This window comes from Zootoca vivipara, chromosome 8, assembly GCF_963506605.1.
Source record: "Zootoca vivipara chromosome 8, rZooViv1.1, whole genome shotgun sequence".
Lineage (NCBI taxonomy): Eukaryota > Metazoa > Chordata > Lepidosauria > Squamata > Lacertidae > Zootoca > Zootoca vivipara.
The window spans coordinates 48,856,294-48,868,433 of NC_083283.1; the positions used below are offsets into that span (position 1 = coordinate 48,856,294).

At 39.6% G+C, this 12,140-nt stretch overlaps 1 protein-coding gene across 5 annotated transcripts in view; it reads right to left on the bottom strand.

Annotated features, from left to right (window-relative positions):
* The window catches only part of PIEZO2 (piezo type mechanosensitive ion channel component 2), a 224,260-nt gene that overhangs the window by 64,417 nt on the left and 147,703 nt on the right, over positions 1 to 12,140 (bottom strand). For all 5 annotated transcript variants that reach the window (XM_035124931.2, XM_035124936.2, XM_035124937.2 and 2 more), the window contains 5 exons: positions 11,647 to 11,883; positions 7,730 to 7,853; positions 5,817 to 6,091; positions 3,414 to 3,562; positions 1,476 to 1,649 (listed from right to left, as the gene is read on the bottom strand). In XM_035124931.2, the coding sequence (XP_034980822.2) occupies positions 1,476 to 1,649; positions 3,414 to 3,562; positions 5,817 to 6,091; positions 7,730 to 7,853; positions 11,647 to 11,883 (959 nt within the window). The remainder of the gene's footprint in view (positions 1 to 1,475; positions 1,650 to 3,413; positions 3,563 to 5,816; positions 6,092 to 7,729; positions 7,854 to 11,646; positions 11,884 to 12,140) is intronic.

The following is a 12,140-nucleotide window of genomic DNA, read 5'->3' on the forward strand; positions in this document are numbered from 1 at the left end:
CTGTTGCAACAATGCTGAGGGGGATGCAGGGATAGAAACATGGGGAGCCAGGTTTACATTGGCCAGGAACCCATCAACAGCACTGTTCTAAGGGCTTACTGAAGTCTGGCGCCAACTGAGATGAGCAAAAGTGTGCACAGACACTACTGTGTGCTAATGAACTAGTTTACTCGGACAATTGTGTTTTACATGTCTAGATGCAAATAAAATTTATTTGAATTTTTTCAACTTGGATAACATTTAAAGTCAATCATTGTACTCACAGCTTTTAAAAACAGGAGAACTCTCAGACCTAGAACTCCATTGTGTTGACCAATAAGCTCTTTGTTCACTGGAAAAATTGAGCACTAGGATTGTTTTATTTGAGGTTAATATATAGCCTGATATTCCTCTCTGCCCCCGCCCCCACCATCACTTCCGAGTGAAAATGTAAGCAAGCAAGTAAAAGAAACATTTTGTTAGGAAAGGAAAGATTGGAATACCCACCTATTTATTATTAGATAAACACGACCATTGACTTTGGCATGGCTTTGGTGAGAAAGATGAAAGCACAAGAATGCATGGGATGGCAGCAGGAAAATTAGTTAGAGAAAGAGAGAGAAAAGAATAGTGTTAAACAGGAATGAAGGTACATAGCTGTCTTACCAGAGGAAGAACATATTGCCAACAGTCACAATGAAATAGTAAGATTATTGAAGGATTATTATAAAACATTCAGTAACAAACACTTGTCAGCATATAGGTTCCCATTGTACCACTAGACTTCCAGCTACTTGGATTAAAAGGGCCAGAGAGTGAAATACATCATGAGAGAACAAGCCATGCTCTTTCATTAAAATGAATGACTTACTTCCAAGTAAAATTCATACAGGATCGTTTAAGCTTATAAAGGATATGTTACTTTAACTGTTTCGAGTTCTGCAAATGTCATTGTGAAATATTATTCTGGAGCAACCAAATAGCACCAAGCAAGTTGGCTGAAACCACTGATTTATAGTGAAGATCTTCATTTAAGATAGTACCTAAACATGGGAGTTCAACTCATCTGGAAAGACTTGAATTTCACTTAAATCCAAGCCCCAAATACTAATGCTCTTGAGTATTTCATATGTGCAGAAAGAGACTGAAAAGGACAACTATTATTTCTGTGCTTACTTATGTGGCAGGCAGGTAGTTTTTAAATATTTTGTAATAGGCCATTTCCCCCTTTAAAGTGATGTAGTGCAGATTAATAAAGAGGACAGCAAAGACTAAAGCAGAAGCAGAATAGCATAAAAATAAGCAGCATCAGCATCAGTATAATGATCCAATAATATTAATCCCCAATTCCTTGGTGACTGCAAGCCAGTTTAGCTTTCAACATAAGGTTCATGCTTTGACATCAGAGCTATATAACCAACCATATGGTGGTTGGGGAAGTAGAAGCTAAGAACCTGGTGACAATGAAAGAAATAACATTTCTCTGCTTGCTTTACCTGTAAATGGCACTATCCTGTTTGCTGATTATGGCTTTCAAATCCGTGAGTTCAAGGAAACGGTCATGGAAATAATGTAGGTGTAAGATGCACACTAACAAAAAGGAGGTTGGAATAAAGATGCGGGTAAACAACTCTGCTACAGAAAACTGCTTTAAGCCAAGATCTTCTAGTCTGAAATATAAAGCAGTACATGATACAGCTAAGTTAATGGTCAGAATGAATTTGACAATGTTTATTATTTGTCAGAAAGCACATTCTTAACTGGTTGTAAAACAGAGCAGCTATAAAGACTATTTGGTGCAGTTTTGGGAATCATGTTCCACATACAACAGAAAACTAATAATATACATATCCACTGTATTGGTCTATGGCCAGAATAATTCATTCATTCATTCATTCATTCATTCATTCATTCATTCATTCATATCAATTATAGCTACAAGAGGCTTGCAAAAAGAACTTTTATAAGTAGTCTTCTTTCTTCTTTCTTGTTCTTAAAATGCATTATGCCAGTGGTTTTCAACCAGTGTGCCATGGCACCCTGGGGTGCCTTGAATGATGGTCAGGGTGCTGCAGGTCCCTCTTTCCTTCCCTCCCTCCTCTGATGCCCTCTCGCGTCTTTGCCTCCCCTTCAGAGGCTTGCACAGCTGTTTGTTGCAGCAGCCCTGGCTCTGAGCTCTGCAGGTGAATTATGCCTCTTCGGCTGGCCAGGAGGTGCTGGGTGCCAGGAGCTGAGGCAGCCTTGGAGTAAGCAGGCAAGCACATGAGAGGGCCCAGCCAGCCAGCCCGCCAGCCCTTTCTGTTGGGAACAGACAAGTGGGCAGGCAGGCAGGCACCACGCTGGCCTTTCTTGCACTTACTGTGTGCAAGGCCTGCCTGGGAGGCACTGCTGAGTGCCTGGCACTGAAGGGGAGCCTTTCCACCATGCAGTTCTGGCAGTGCCTGTTGCTGCCACCAAGGTAAGATGCTGGCCTCATGTTCACCTTCGGCCAGCCTCCTTTGGGCCACTAACACTGGGGACATCCTCTTCCCAGGCCCCTGTGGGGCAGTGTGAAGAGGCACCTCTCTTTGGGGCAGAGGGGTAGTTCAGATCATGATAAGATTAAACCATGGCTTACTGTGTCTGAGTGAAGTGCACCCACCCAGCCAGGATGTGAAGTTTGCTTAAACAAACCACAGCTGGTAAGCTAATAACTAACCTTGGTTCATCACTATCCCTAAGTTAAGCCAGGGATCATGGCTTGTTTCCTCCCAGTGCTAGCAGATATGAAGTCTATTGTGCATGGGAAGCTATTGTTTGTGTATTACCATCATGTGCAAAGAAAGCTTGTCTTGAAATACAATACAGTGTAATGAATAAAATACAACCAGCCAGGAAACTTAGCCTCACAACTGCAGCACTTTTAAAATGATCAGCCGCTCAAAATTAGGTAACAGTGAAACAGCATTGTTTATGATGCAGAAAAATGAACGAAACTGTAGCTAATGGATGGTGAGAAAAAGAAAGGGGAGATAAATATAAAAATTAAATAAATATGGCTGAGAAGAAAACAAGCAACCAATTTCACAGAGGAAACACTGTTCTTCCCAACTTTGACTCACGTGCATAACATGGGACTTCCCCACTTTAGGGCTAGGATTAGAATGATAGACATATTTTTGTTTTCACATTGTATATAGTGGACACTGCTTAAGAGATCTTTAAAATAAAAAGCAGTTCAGAAATGCTTTAAACTAAAATAAAATATAAAATAAATATTGGTTTGCAGACATCTCATATGTGTGGTTGAACATATACATGAATAAGAAAAATCCATCACCATCCAGTTTAACCTGCATTCATATCAGTGGGGCTTCTGTGCAGGACTGGCAACACCCAAATCCACAATGCATTTGTTAATAGAAGGTGAGACTAAGTTAACAGAAAATACTCACTGTTTCTCATTCATCCCTGTCATGTTTTTCCACAACCCAGGAAATGATTTAAACTGATACGTGTAGATGAAAACAAGTACTAGCATCGTGTAAACAACCACTGACATCCAAAAATATTTCAGAATTCGCCGCCACCATTCATAGTGCACCTGGGAACCAGAAATTCATGTTGTAAAGCAAATTGTTAGCTTTTTATAAATAGAATTGCTTATATTCAACTCAATTTGGACATGACAATTTCAATGGATTGTGGTTGGATTTCTTGTTTACTGAGGAGGTCGATAATATTGTTTGAAGGGATGTGGTCTGCCTCTTGTTTGCCTGGCATATGAAGGCCTGTTAGAGTAATTATTAACTGCAGTGATAAATATGACACTAAACTAGGGATAGGGAATACACAGTTTAGTTGGACTGCAATTCTCATCAGCCCTAGTCAGCATGGCCAGTGCTCAGAGGTAATGGAAGTTGTAGCCCAAATTCTGAAGGTTCATAATTAACTTTTCCTGCACTAAATGAAAATTGCCAAGACTGTGAACACAAGTTGCAATTTGTCTGGTCTTTAAAGTAGCATAGTTAATTCTCCCTGCATGCAGTAACCCTCCTGAACTCCACTATGCACCATTTTAATTGCTGCATAGGTGAGTAGAAAGAGGAGGGGGGGGGGAGAGGGAGAGGATAAAAACTTCTTGATTACAGTTCCCTTTGCTTGACATGAAATTGGTTAGCATTTGGAGAAGATTATTTCCATGGGGGCACTCAGAACTATCTGCCCCCAAAGGTCCGTCAAACTACTTCCTGTTCTTTCTAACCACCAATGTAAGAGCTTTTCTTGGCTATGGTTGGTGTTGCCACCATCAATTTTATTTTTTATATATATTCACAGAATTTTAAAATTTTATCTTTACTTTGATCTATTACCTTCTTTTAGTAGATAAGTAACTAGGAAGTTTATTAAATTTTTATATCCGGGGGGGGGGGGGGAGATATGAAGAACCATTACTATTTTTCAGTTACAACACTATGAGGTTACTGAAAAACTACAGCAGTAATCTAAGAAATCTGTCTCTATTCCATTGAAGGCTGAGCCTATACTAGAATATGTAAGTGGGTGCATAGCTACAGTCTGCCAAAAGTTCTTTACATAGAGTTTGGTAAACAAAACTTCATTGACTTTGTCAATAGGTCAGGTCTTCAGACATCATCTTCAGTAGGTGATGCCACCCAGTTTATGTTAACTGCCAAGGACATTGTCAAGTAGACATGGTCTAGGTAAGAAGGGGCATGGAGACCAAAATTCATAAAAGAGGAACTGGAGCTAAGCATTGCTAATAGGGGAGATTCGGCATAAGACATTGCCTGAGAGCTAAACAGATTGTCGGCAAAGGACATGTTGCTGAACCTTTATAATCCCCGTTGATTAATAATAATAATAATAAAATTTTATTTATACCCCGCCCTCTGCAGTCAAAACCGGGCTCAGGGTGGCTGACACCAGTAAAATTACAATAAGATGTAAAAGAAAGAAAAACAATTAATCAAAATACGGGTTAAAATACAATTTAAATTTTAAATTTTAAAATGCAGCCTCATTTTAAAGTAGCCCAAATCTAAACCATAAGGGAGGAAAACATAGGGGTCAGACTGAGTCCAGCCCAAAGGCCAGGCGGAAGAGCTCCATCTTGCAGGCCCTGCAGAAAGATGTCAAATCCCACAGGGCCCTGGTCTCCTGTGAGAGAGCATTCCACCAAGTCGGGGCCAGTGCTGAAAAAGCCCTTATAGCTCGGGATCTCCAAAATGTTATTTGTGGGCCTTAAGGTCCTCCGTGGGGCATACCAAGAGAGGCAGTCCCGAAGGTACGAGGGTCCTAGGACTCACAGTTTTTCTACTGAATTCTGTATTGTTTTGCTGACATTGCTACATAACCTCACTATTGCAGGAAAACATGGGGAGTGGCAACCCTCTGTAAAAACTGGCTTTGATGTAAAATAATTAAAAGGGGCAGCTAATAGAGGGTCACATGTGTGCAGGGGGGGAAGTATAAAAAGAAGTTTCTCATTGCCGCAATGCCCAGGAGAATGTACAGGTGCCAGGAGAATGTATGAGGCAACGTTCACCCTAATGGCCAGCAAACTCCAGACCCGATAGGCCCTTGGTGGTTAGGAAATGTGTGCTTGCCATTGTCTTGTGCGGTACCCTTACTCTTAGAATCACAAGAACACTGAATAGATGGTTAAATCCACACTAAAGAGTAATCCACACTAAACTAAATTATTAAATTGTTTCTATTGCTTAGAACAAACAATTGCTGTTTTAAAAATATAGTAAGGGTAATTAAACATATATCCTGGTTACATTAATTGAAAAGTAACAAGCTGAAAAAACCCTACATTTTGTTTAACTTACCTGATATAGGACTACACAGAACAAGAAGAGCATCATATAGATGATTTTGTACATGACAATTTTCCCTTCAAAGCTGACAAAAAAGAACATTCCTCCACAGACATAAATCCAGTATTTAATGAACATAGCCATCACCAGGTTTCCCAGGACCTTCATTACATCTTCTTCTTCCTCCTCTTCCTCCTCCACCTCCTCCTCCCCTCTTTCCTCCTCTCCCTCCAATTGCTCCACTTCATCCTTTTGGGATTCTTCTTCATCTTTTTGGGATTCCTCTTCTGTAAATACAAAATGTTAAATGAACTTTATGTTTGCTTAGTTCATATTACATGGGCAGGACACATAGCACAAGAAAAGCTAAAGCAGGAAAGGGAGCAGAGAGAGAAGAGTTCCTTTTGAGGAAGAAAGGTAGACTTGGCTGTTAAACTACTCATGTGAGGTGAGCTAATGCTAGGCCAGTACCTGCCAGCCTCCTTCTCATCCCATGGTAAAGGAGAGGATGAGTAGCAGCTTGGAAGTTACCAGGGGTAGTTTAGGGGAGCGCAACTGGTTCGCCCAGACTGAGCACTGCAGGGGACACCGCAACAATGATATAGAATGGAAGGCTTGCATTATCGGGATCTGATTCACATGATGTTTGAATTCCCTATATTTGCATTTTATGCCATGGAAACATTCACCAACTTTGTCTTAGCTTCAGTGCTAATCAACTGAAACTGAGTCATTGTTTTCTAGATTCTGATGACTTTTACTATAAGATGCATGTATATGGGATTTGACCTCTATAGCCTGCCTCACTTGAATCATCCGATCTACATATGAGTTGGGTGATTCAATGAAAACACGAACCTGTAGACTTATTTTTCATTTTCATATATAGCTAATATGTTCTATATCATTTTAAATATCATCTGGTAAAATTTCATTACTGTATTTGGCAAAAGTTCTTCAAAATGGCATTTTACACTTGAGAAAAGAAACAGAAGCACGCCATGCAAAATGACCGAGAATTTCTCTAATTCTCCCTGCTAAATTTCAGTTACATTCCTCACTTAGTAAGGCAATAGCCGTTTTATGCTTGTCCAATATGTGCGCGACCACACACGTGTGCATCACCACAACCTGGAAGTGGCCAGGAAAGAGGTGGAGAGAAGGGACATAACAGGGCAGAGCAGACTTATGCACACTCTGCCGACACGCGTAGGATCCAGGAACGTAACCAGTGTTAGAAACTGAGATATGAAAGCTAAGAGCTAAATGGCACCTTAAACCTAGGTTATAGGCCTAACAACAGAATGTCTAGGTGCACTTTTTTATAACAAGAATACAAAGCTGAAAATGAGTGAACTGCAGCTAAAATATTATGTTCATTTTTCACATGGTCTAGTCCTTCCCCTGCCCACCCTCCTAATATTCTTAACAGGGTCTCTTCTCCAGTCTTCAGAGAGTACCTGGAAGTGGGGAGCCAGAAAAAGCTCATCCTTTCCTTCAACTCTGCAGTTTTAATCTGAAATCTTAGGCATAGTACTGCACCCAGAGCTTAGAAACTGCTCACGCTAATGAAATTCTGCCACAAAATGAGCCTAGAACAATGGGAGTTTCGAACACTGAACGTAACCCCCGTGCAAAACAGTTGTTGCCTGTATGTCCCACCTTGTTATGTCACACTGTCTTTTCCTCATTTGCCCTGTTGCACTTTCCTATCAGCCGAACTCCCCACACAATGTCATTTCCACACACAAAGTCACTTTGCCCTTTGTGCCTTCTACTACCGCTTCACTTTCCTCTTTGTCTCACTTCCCTCTCTGTCACACTTTCTCACATTTGTCCTTTTTGGGCTCACAGATTGCGTTCAGAATGCACAGTATAATCTGCATTAAGCACTCAGATATCTTTTAAATGAAATATGTATTTACCTTTTTCTTCACTCTCTTCTTCTTCAACTTTTACCTCTGATAAAACAGCTTCTTTTAACTGAAAAGCTTTCCGCTCAGTGAGATGTTGTCTGAGCAGTAGCCAAAATGTAATTGCAAAAAGAATCTGCAAGGAGAGATGGGGAGGAGGAGGACAGAGGGGGAAAGTTAGAACACCTATTATGTTTAATATTCATTATCTAATAGAGTTACCTACGACATTGTACTTAGAGATGGACACACTCTGGTTGACACTGTAATTCAAGGATGGGGCAACAGTGCCTCTATAGATGTTTGATTACAGCTCCCAGCATGCTATTCTATGCTGCTTGAGGATGATGGCACTTAGAGTTTATGAATATATGGAGAGCCACAGGTTTCCATTCCTGCTGTTAATAATTTGTGAGAACTGGATGATATTGCTGAACATCTTCCAGATATTTGCCAACATAATCTGGCCCCCAAATGTCTCTAGAGCCATCTTGATGCTAAGACTGCTTTTATTTGGGAGTGAATGGTAAAACTATATAACTTTCATTCCAAGAACTCTCCACCTGATTTGTGGGCAAAGAATTTGCTAGAACCATTAGTAGTAGCAATAGCACAGCTGCTTTGTCATTTTAAAAGGATTTGATTTGTTGTTGTTTTGATGTTGCAACGACTATGTTGGTGGCCTGGCCACCATTACGCACAAAGCTCTAGATCTAGTTTAATTTTACAGAATTTTCTCTAAGTATTCCCCACTATTTTTTTGTGATGGTCACTAAATTTAGAGAAAATTTTGCAAAATTACCCTTTTTTCCACAAGAAATTTCAGCTCAGCTCCAGTGACAAGACATGACCAATGGACACAAATGACTCTCAGTGAACAACTCCTTATTCAGTGCTGTTTGTGCCTTTTAGCTTCAGTTTGCCAGACAACTGGGCATGGCTGCCTCTGGTGGAAGAAGAGAAATGTAGATAACTCTCCAGTCCTCTACTTTGCTTCTAATTTAGTTTCCTTTTCTTTATGAGAGACAGAAAGAGAGGCAGAGAGACTGAGACAAAGGGGGCAGGATTGTGCTTGCTGATGGGTGCAAAATAGGTCCTCATCTTCTTCCAGTTATGTTGAGATACTTTTATATCCTTGATGTACTTCATATGAAAACACAATCTTTATTTTCAGTGATTTGCAGGTTCTACTTATGGTTTTGATAACAGACTACACATCTATCCACTGCCTGCACTCTCCCTCATGTTATGTTGTGTCCTGTCCTTTGAGAATTGATTTGTAGTCAGTTCCCCTTAATTCCCTGGATTGTTGAGCCAGCAGCACTCTCACCTACTTAGGAAAAAGGCAGTGTTTTAAAAATATTGTCATTCCCTGGTTGTTTTGTGCCTTGCATAGACAGTGAGAACCATACCACCCATGCCAAATTCCTACACAACTTTGCCTTTAGAATGCATTATCTTAATTCATCACTGATTGCCAACAGTTTTTTTTATTTAAAAATGTAGGATTATGTACTTTTAAGGTGGTTACAACATTTAGAAATTAATGTAGTTAAGCAGTTATGCAGATGACACAACCTTAATGGCAGAAAGTGAGGAGGAATTAAAGAACCTTTTGATGAGGGTGAAAGAGGAGAGCGCAAAATATGGTCTGAAGCTTAACATCAAAAAAACTAAGATCATGGGCACTGGTCCCATCACCTCCTGGCAAATAGAAGGGGAAGAAATGGAGGCAGTTAATTAAAAGACGCCTGCTTCTTGGGAGAAAAGCAATGACAAACCTAGACAACATCTTAAAAAGCAGAGACATCACCTTGCCGACAAAGGTCTGTATAATTAAAGCTATGGTTTTCCCAGTAGTGATGTATGGAAGTGAGAGCTGGACCATAAAGAAGGCTGATCGCCGAAGAATTGATGCTTTTGAATTATGGTGCTGGAGGAGACTCTTGAGAGTCCCATGGGCTGCAAGAAGATCAAACCTATCCATTCTGAAGGAAATCAGCCCCGAGTGCTCACTAGAAGGACAGATCCTGAAGCTGAGGCTCCAATACTTTGGCCACCTCATGAGAGGAGAAGACTCCCTGGAAAAGACCCTGATGTTGGGAAAGATGGAGGGCACAAGGAGAAGGGGACAGCAGAGGACGAGATGGCTGGACAGTGTTCTTGAAGCTACAAACATGAGTTTGACCAAACTGCAGGAGGCAGTGGAAGACAGGAGTGCCAGTTTGTTATTGTTGAATTTGTTTTTAAAAAATTGTTGTTGTTGTTGTTGACAGGAGTGCCTGGCGTGCTCTGGTCCATGGGGTCACGAAGAGTCGGACACGACTAAACGACAACAACAACAACAAAGCAGTATATAAACAATAAAATAAAATAAAAATAGAATAGAATAGAATAGAGCATTGTACAACCTTATCTTCAGAGGCTTAGGTGGTGCCTTCATGTATAAAGAGTAAGTGAAACAGCACTTTATTCTCCTTTCTTGAAGACAGCGATAAGCACATTTACTCTGCGACTGACTAGGTTCTATATCTCATGGTTCCTCCTTTTTCTCTTTTGCATTTTCTAACACGTACAAATGCCTACACAGAATATTCACTGTGCTTCCATTTTCAAAATCTCTCTGGAGAGCAGTCTCTTCTACAAAGCAACTCATTTTCTATTTAAGAGCACATACTTTGAAAAACGAAACGGAGAGCATTATGGTCTATTTATCTGTCATTTTCTATTGAAAGCAAAATTAAATTTATGTCTAAACCCACAGAGTGTCTTTTATTCAGTGAAATATATATAGGGTATGTCCCTCACTTACTATGGTGTATAAATTTATCTTTTTTGTTGATACCATAATTTCATTTTTCTGATAGCCACTACTTTTAGATAAGACATTTTACAAAGCAGCCAATCAAAGTTTATGGCAAAGTTGCTGGCAACATATTAAAGCAGTTAAATCTCTTGAGAGAAATTTATAGCATCAATGAGAGAAAGTGTACAACATATCCAACAGAACCTCTGGACCATTTAATCTGTTTTAAGAGCACTAATGCTGCCTTTGAGAGAAGATAATATAGTGTTTGCTCATTTTCACATTCATTATAAATTAAGGAGTAGCCAGCAGGGAATAAGTAGTACAGAATTCACTTTGAGAGAGAATCTAGTGCATCATAATGAAGGTGCTTAGGCTAGTGAGACAAAGGAGTAATGAAATGCAATACACATTTTATTGGTGGGATTCATGAAACATTTTGTACCTACTTTGCTTCAGAAAAAAAGACTATTAAATGTGATATTATATTTGAGCTTTCACACAACATAAAAGCCACTTTTTGAAATCTAGTATAATACAGTGAAAGTTTAGCATTCGTTCCCATGTTAATTAATGACATGGGTTAAGCCAAAACATTGTAGGAGTAAAGTTATGAAATTTGGGTGGTATACTAGTATAAATTTATTTCCTGCTGTTTTCATAGATAAATAATGGGAGAACAGAAGCATGTATGTGCGGAAAGAGTGGGGCTATAGTGACATTGTCCAATGATGGTGCCATTCTTCTGCCATTCTACTCCCACTAGTGTAAATTAAATTTAGTGTGACATGCCGTTATATCGGTCAAGAAGTCACAGTTCCATAACGCAACGGGTACAATAATGTGAAAGGAATTTTAGAAGATGGGACAGAAACAGCAGCATTAAAATCAAGGAAACGAATGCAATATTCCCCACATCTGAATGCACCCCAGGTATACCCATAAAGAGGAGCTTTAGGTATACACAAACAGGAGTTTTAGATCCTGCTCATAACTTGCACATTGTATTTTTTCAACAACAACAACAACAATCATTTCACTTCTTTTACTTCTAATGTAAAATCCTGCATAAACTGAGGATCTCATTGACTTCATATTGATTCCATTTTAAAACATTATTTACCTTTGATGCTAATTCTGTAGGAGCTTTCCGTTCTAGAAATCCTGAAACCGTTGGCAGTTCATTCTCATTCAGATCAATACTCCATATGTACTGGAATGTTAATAACAAGTTTCCATATACCACCATAAAAGGTGAACTGATCATAGCATATTTCCTTCGGTCACGCAGCATCCAAAGTATGCAGGACCAGATCAGCATCACAAATGTCAACCAGCTATGGTAAGTAATACTCCAGGCCTTAAGAGAAAAGAAAAAGAAATGGAAGCATTATGTCCATTATAAGGAAAACATGAAAGCATATGGTTTTCTTAACAGTGCTAAGTTTCTAAGTCAGAGTTGTATCCTATTCCCATTAGTTATCGAGAACTGGGAACCTGCTGTTTGTAAAGCTGACATAAACTTTCACAACTGAGAAGTTTTTCTAGGAGAATTACAGTTAACACTGAGGCACTTTTCTCCTTTATTTTATGTCTTTATATTGCAACAGCAGAAAC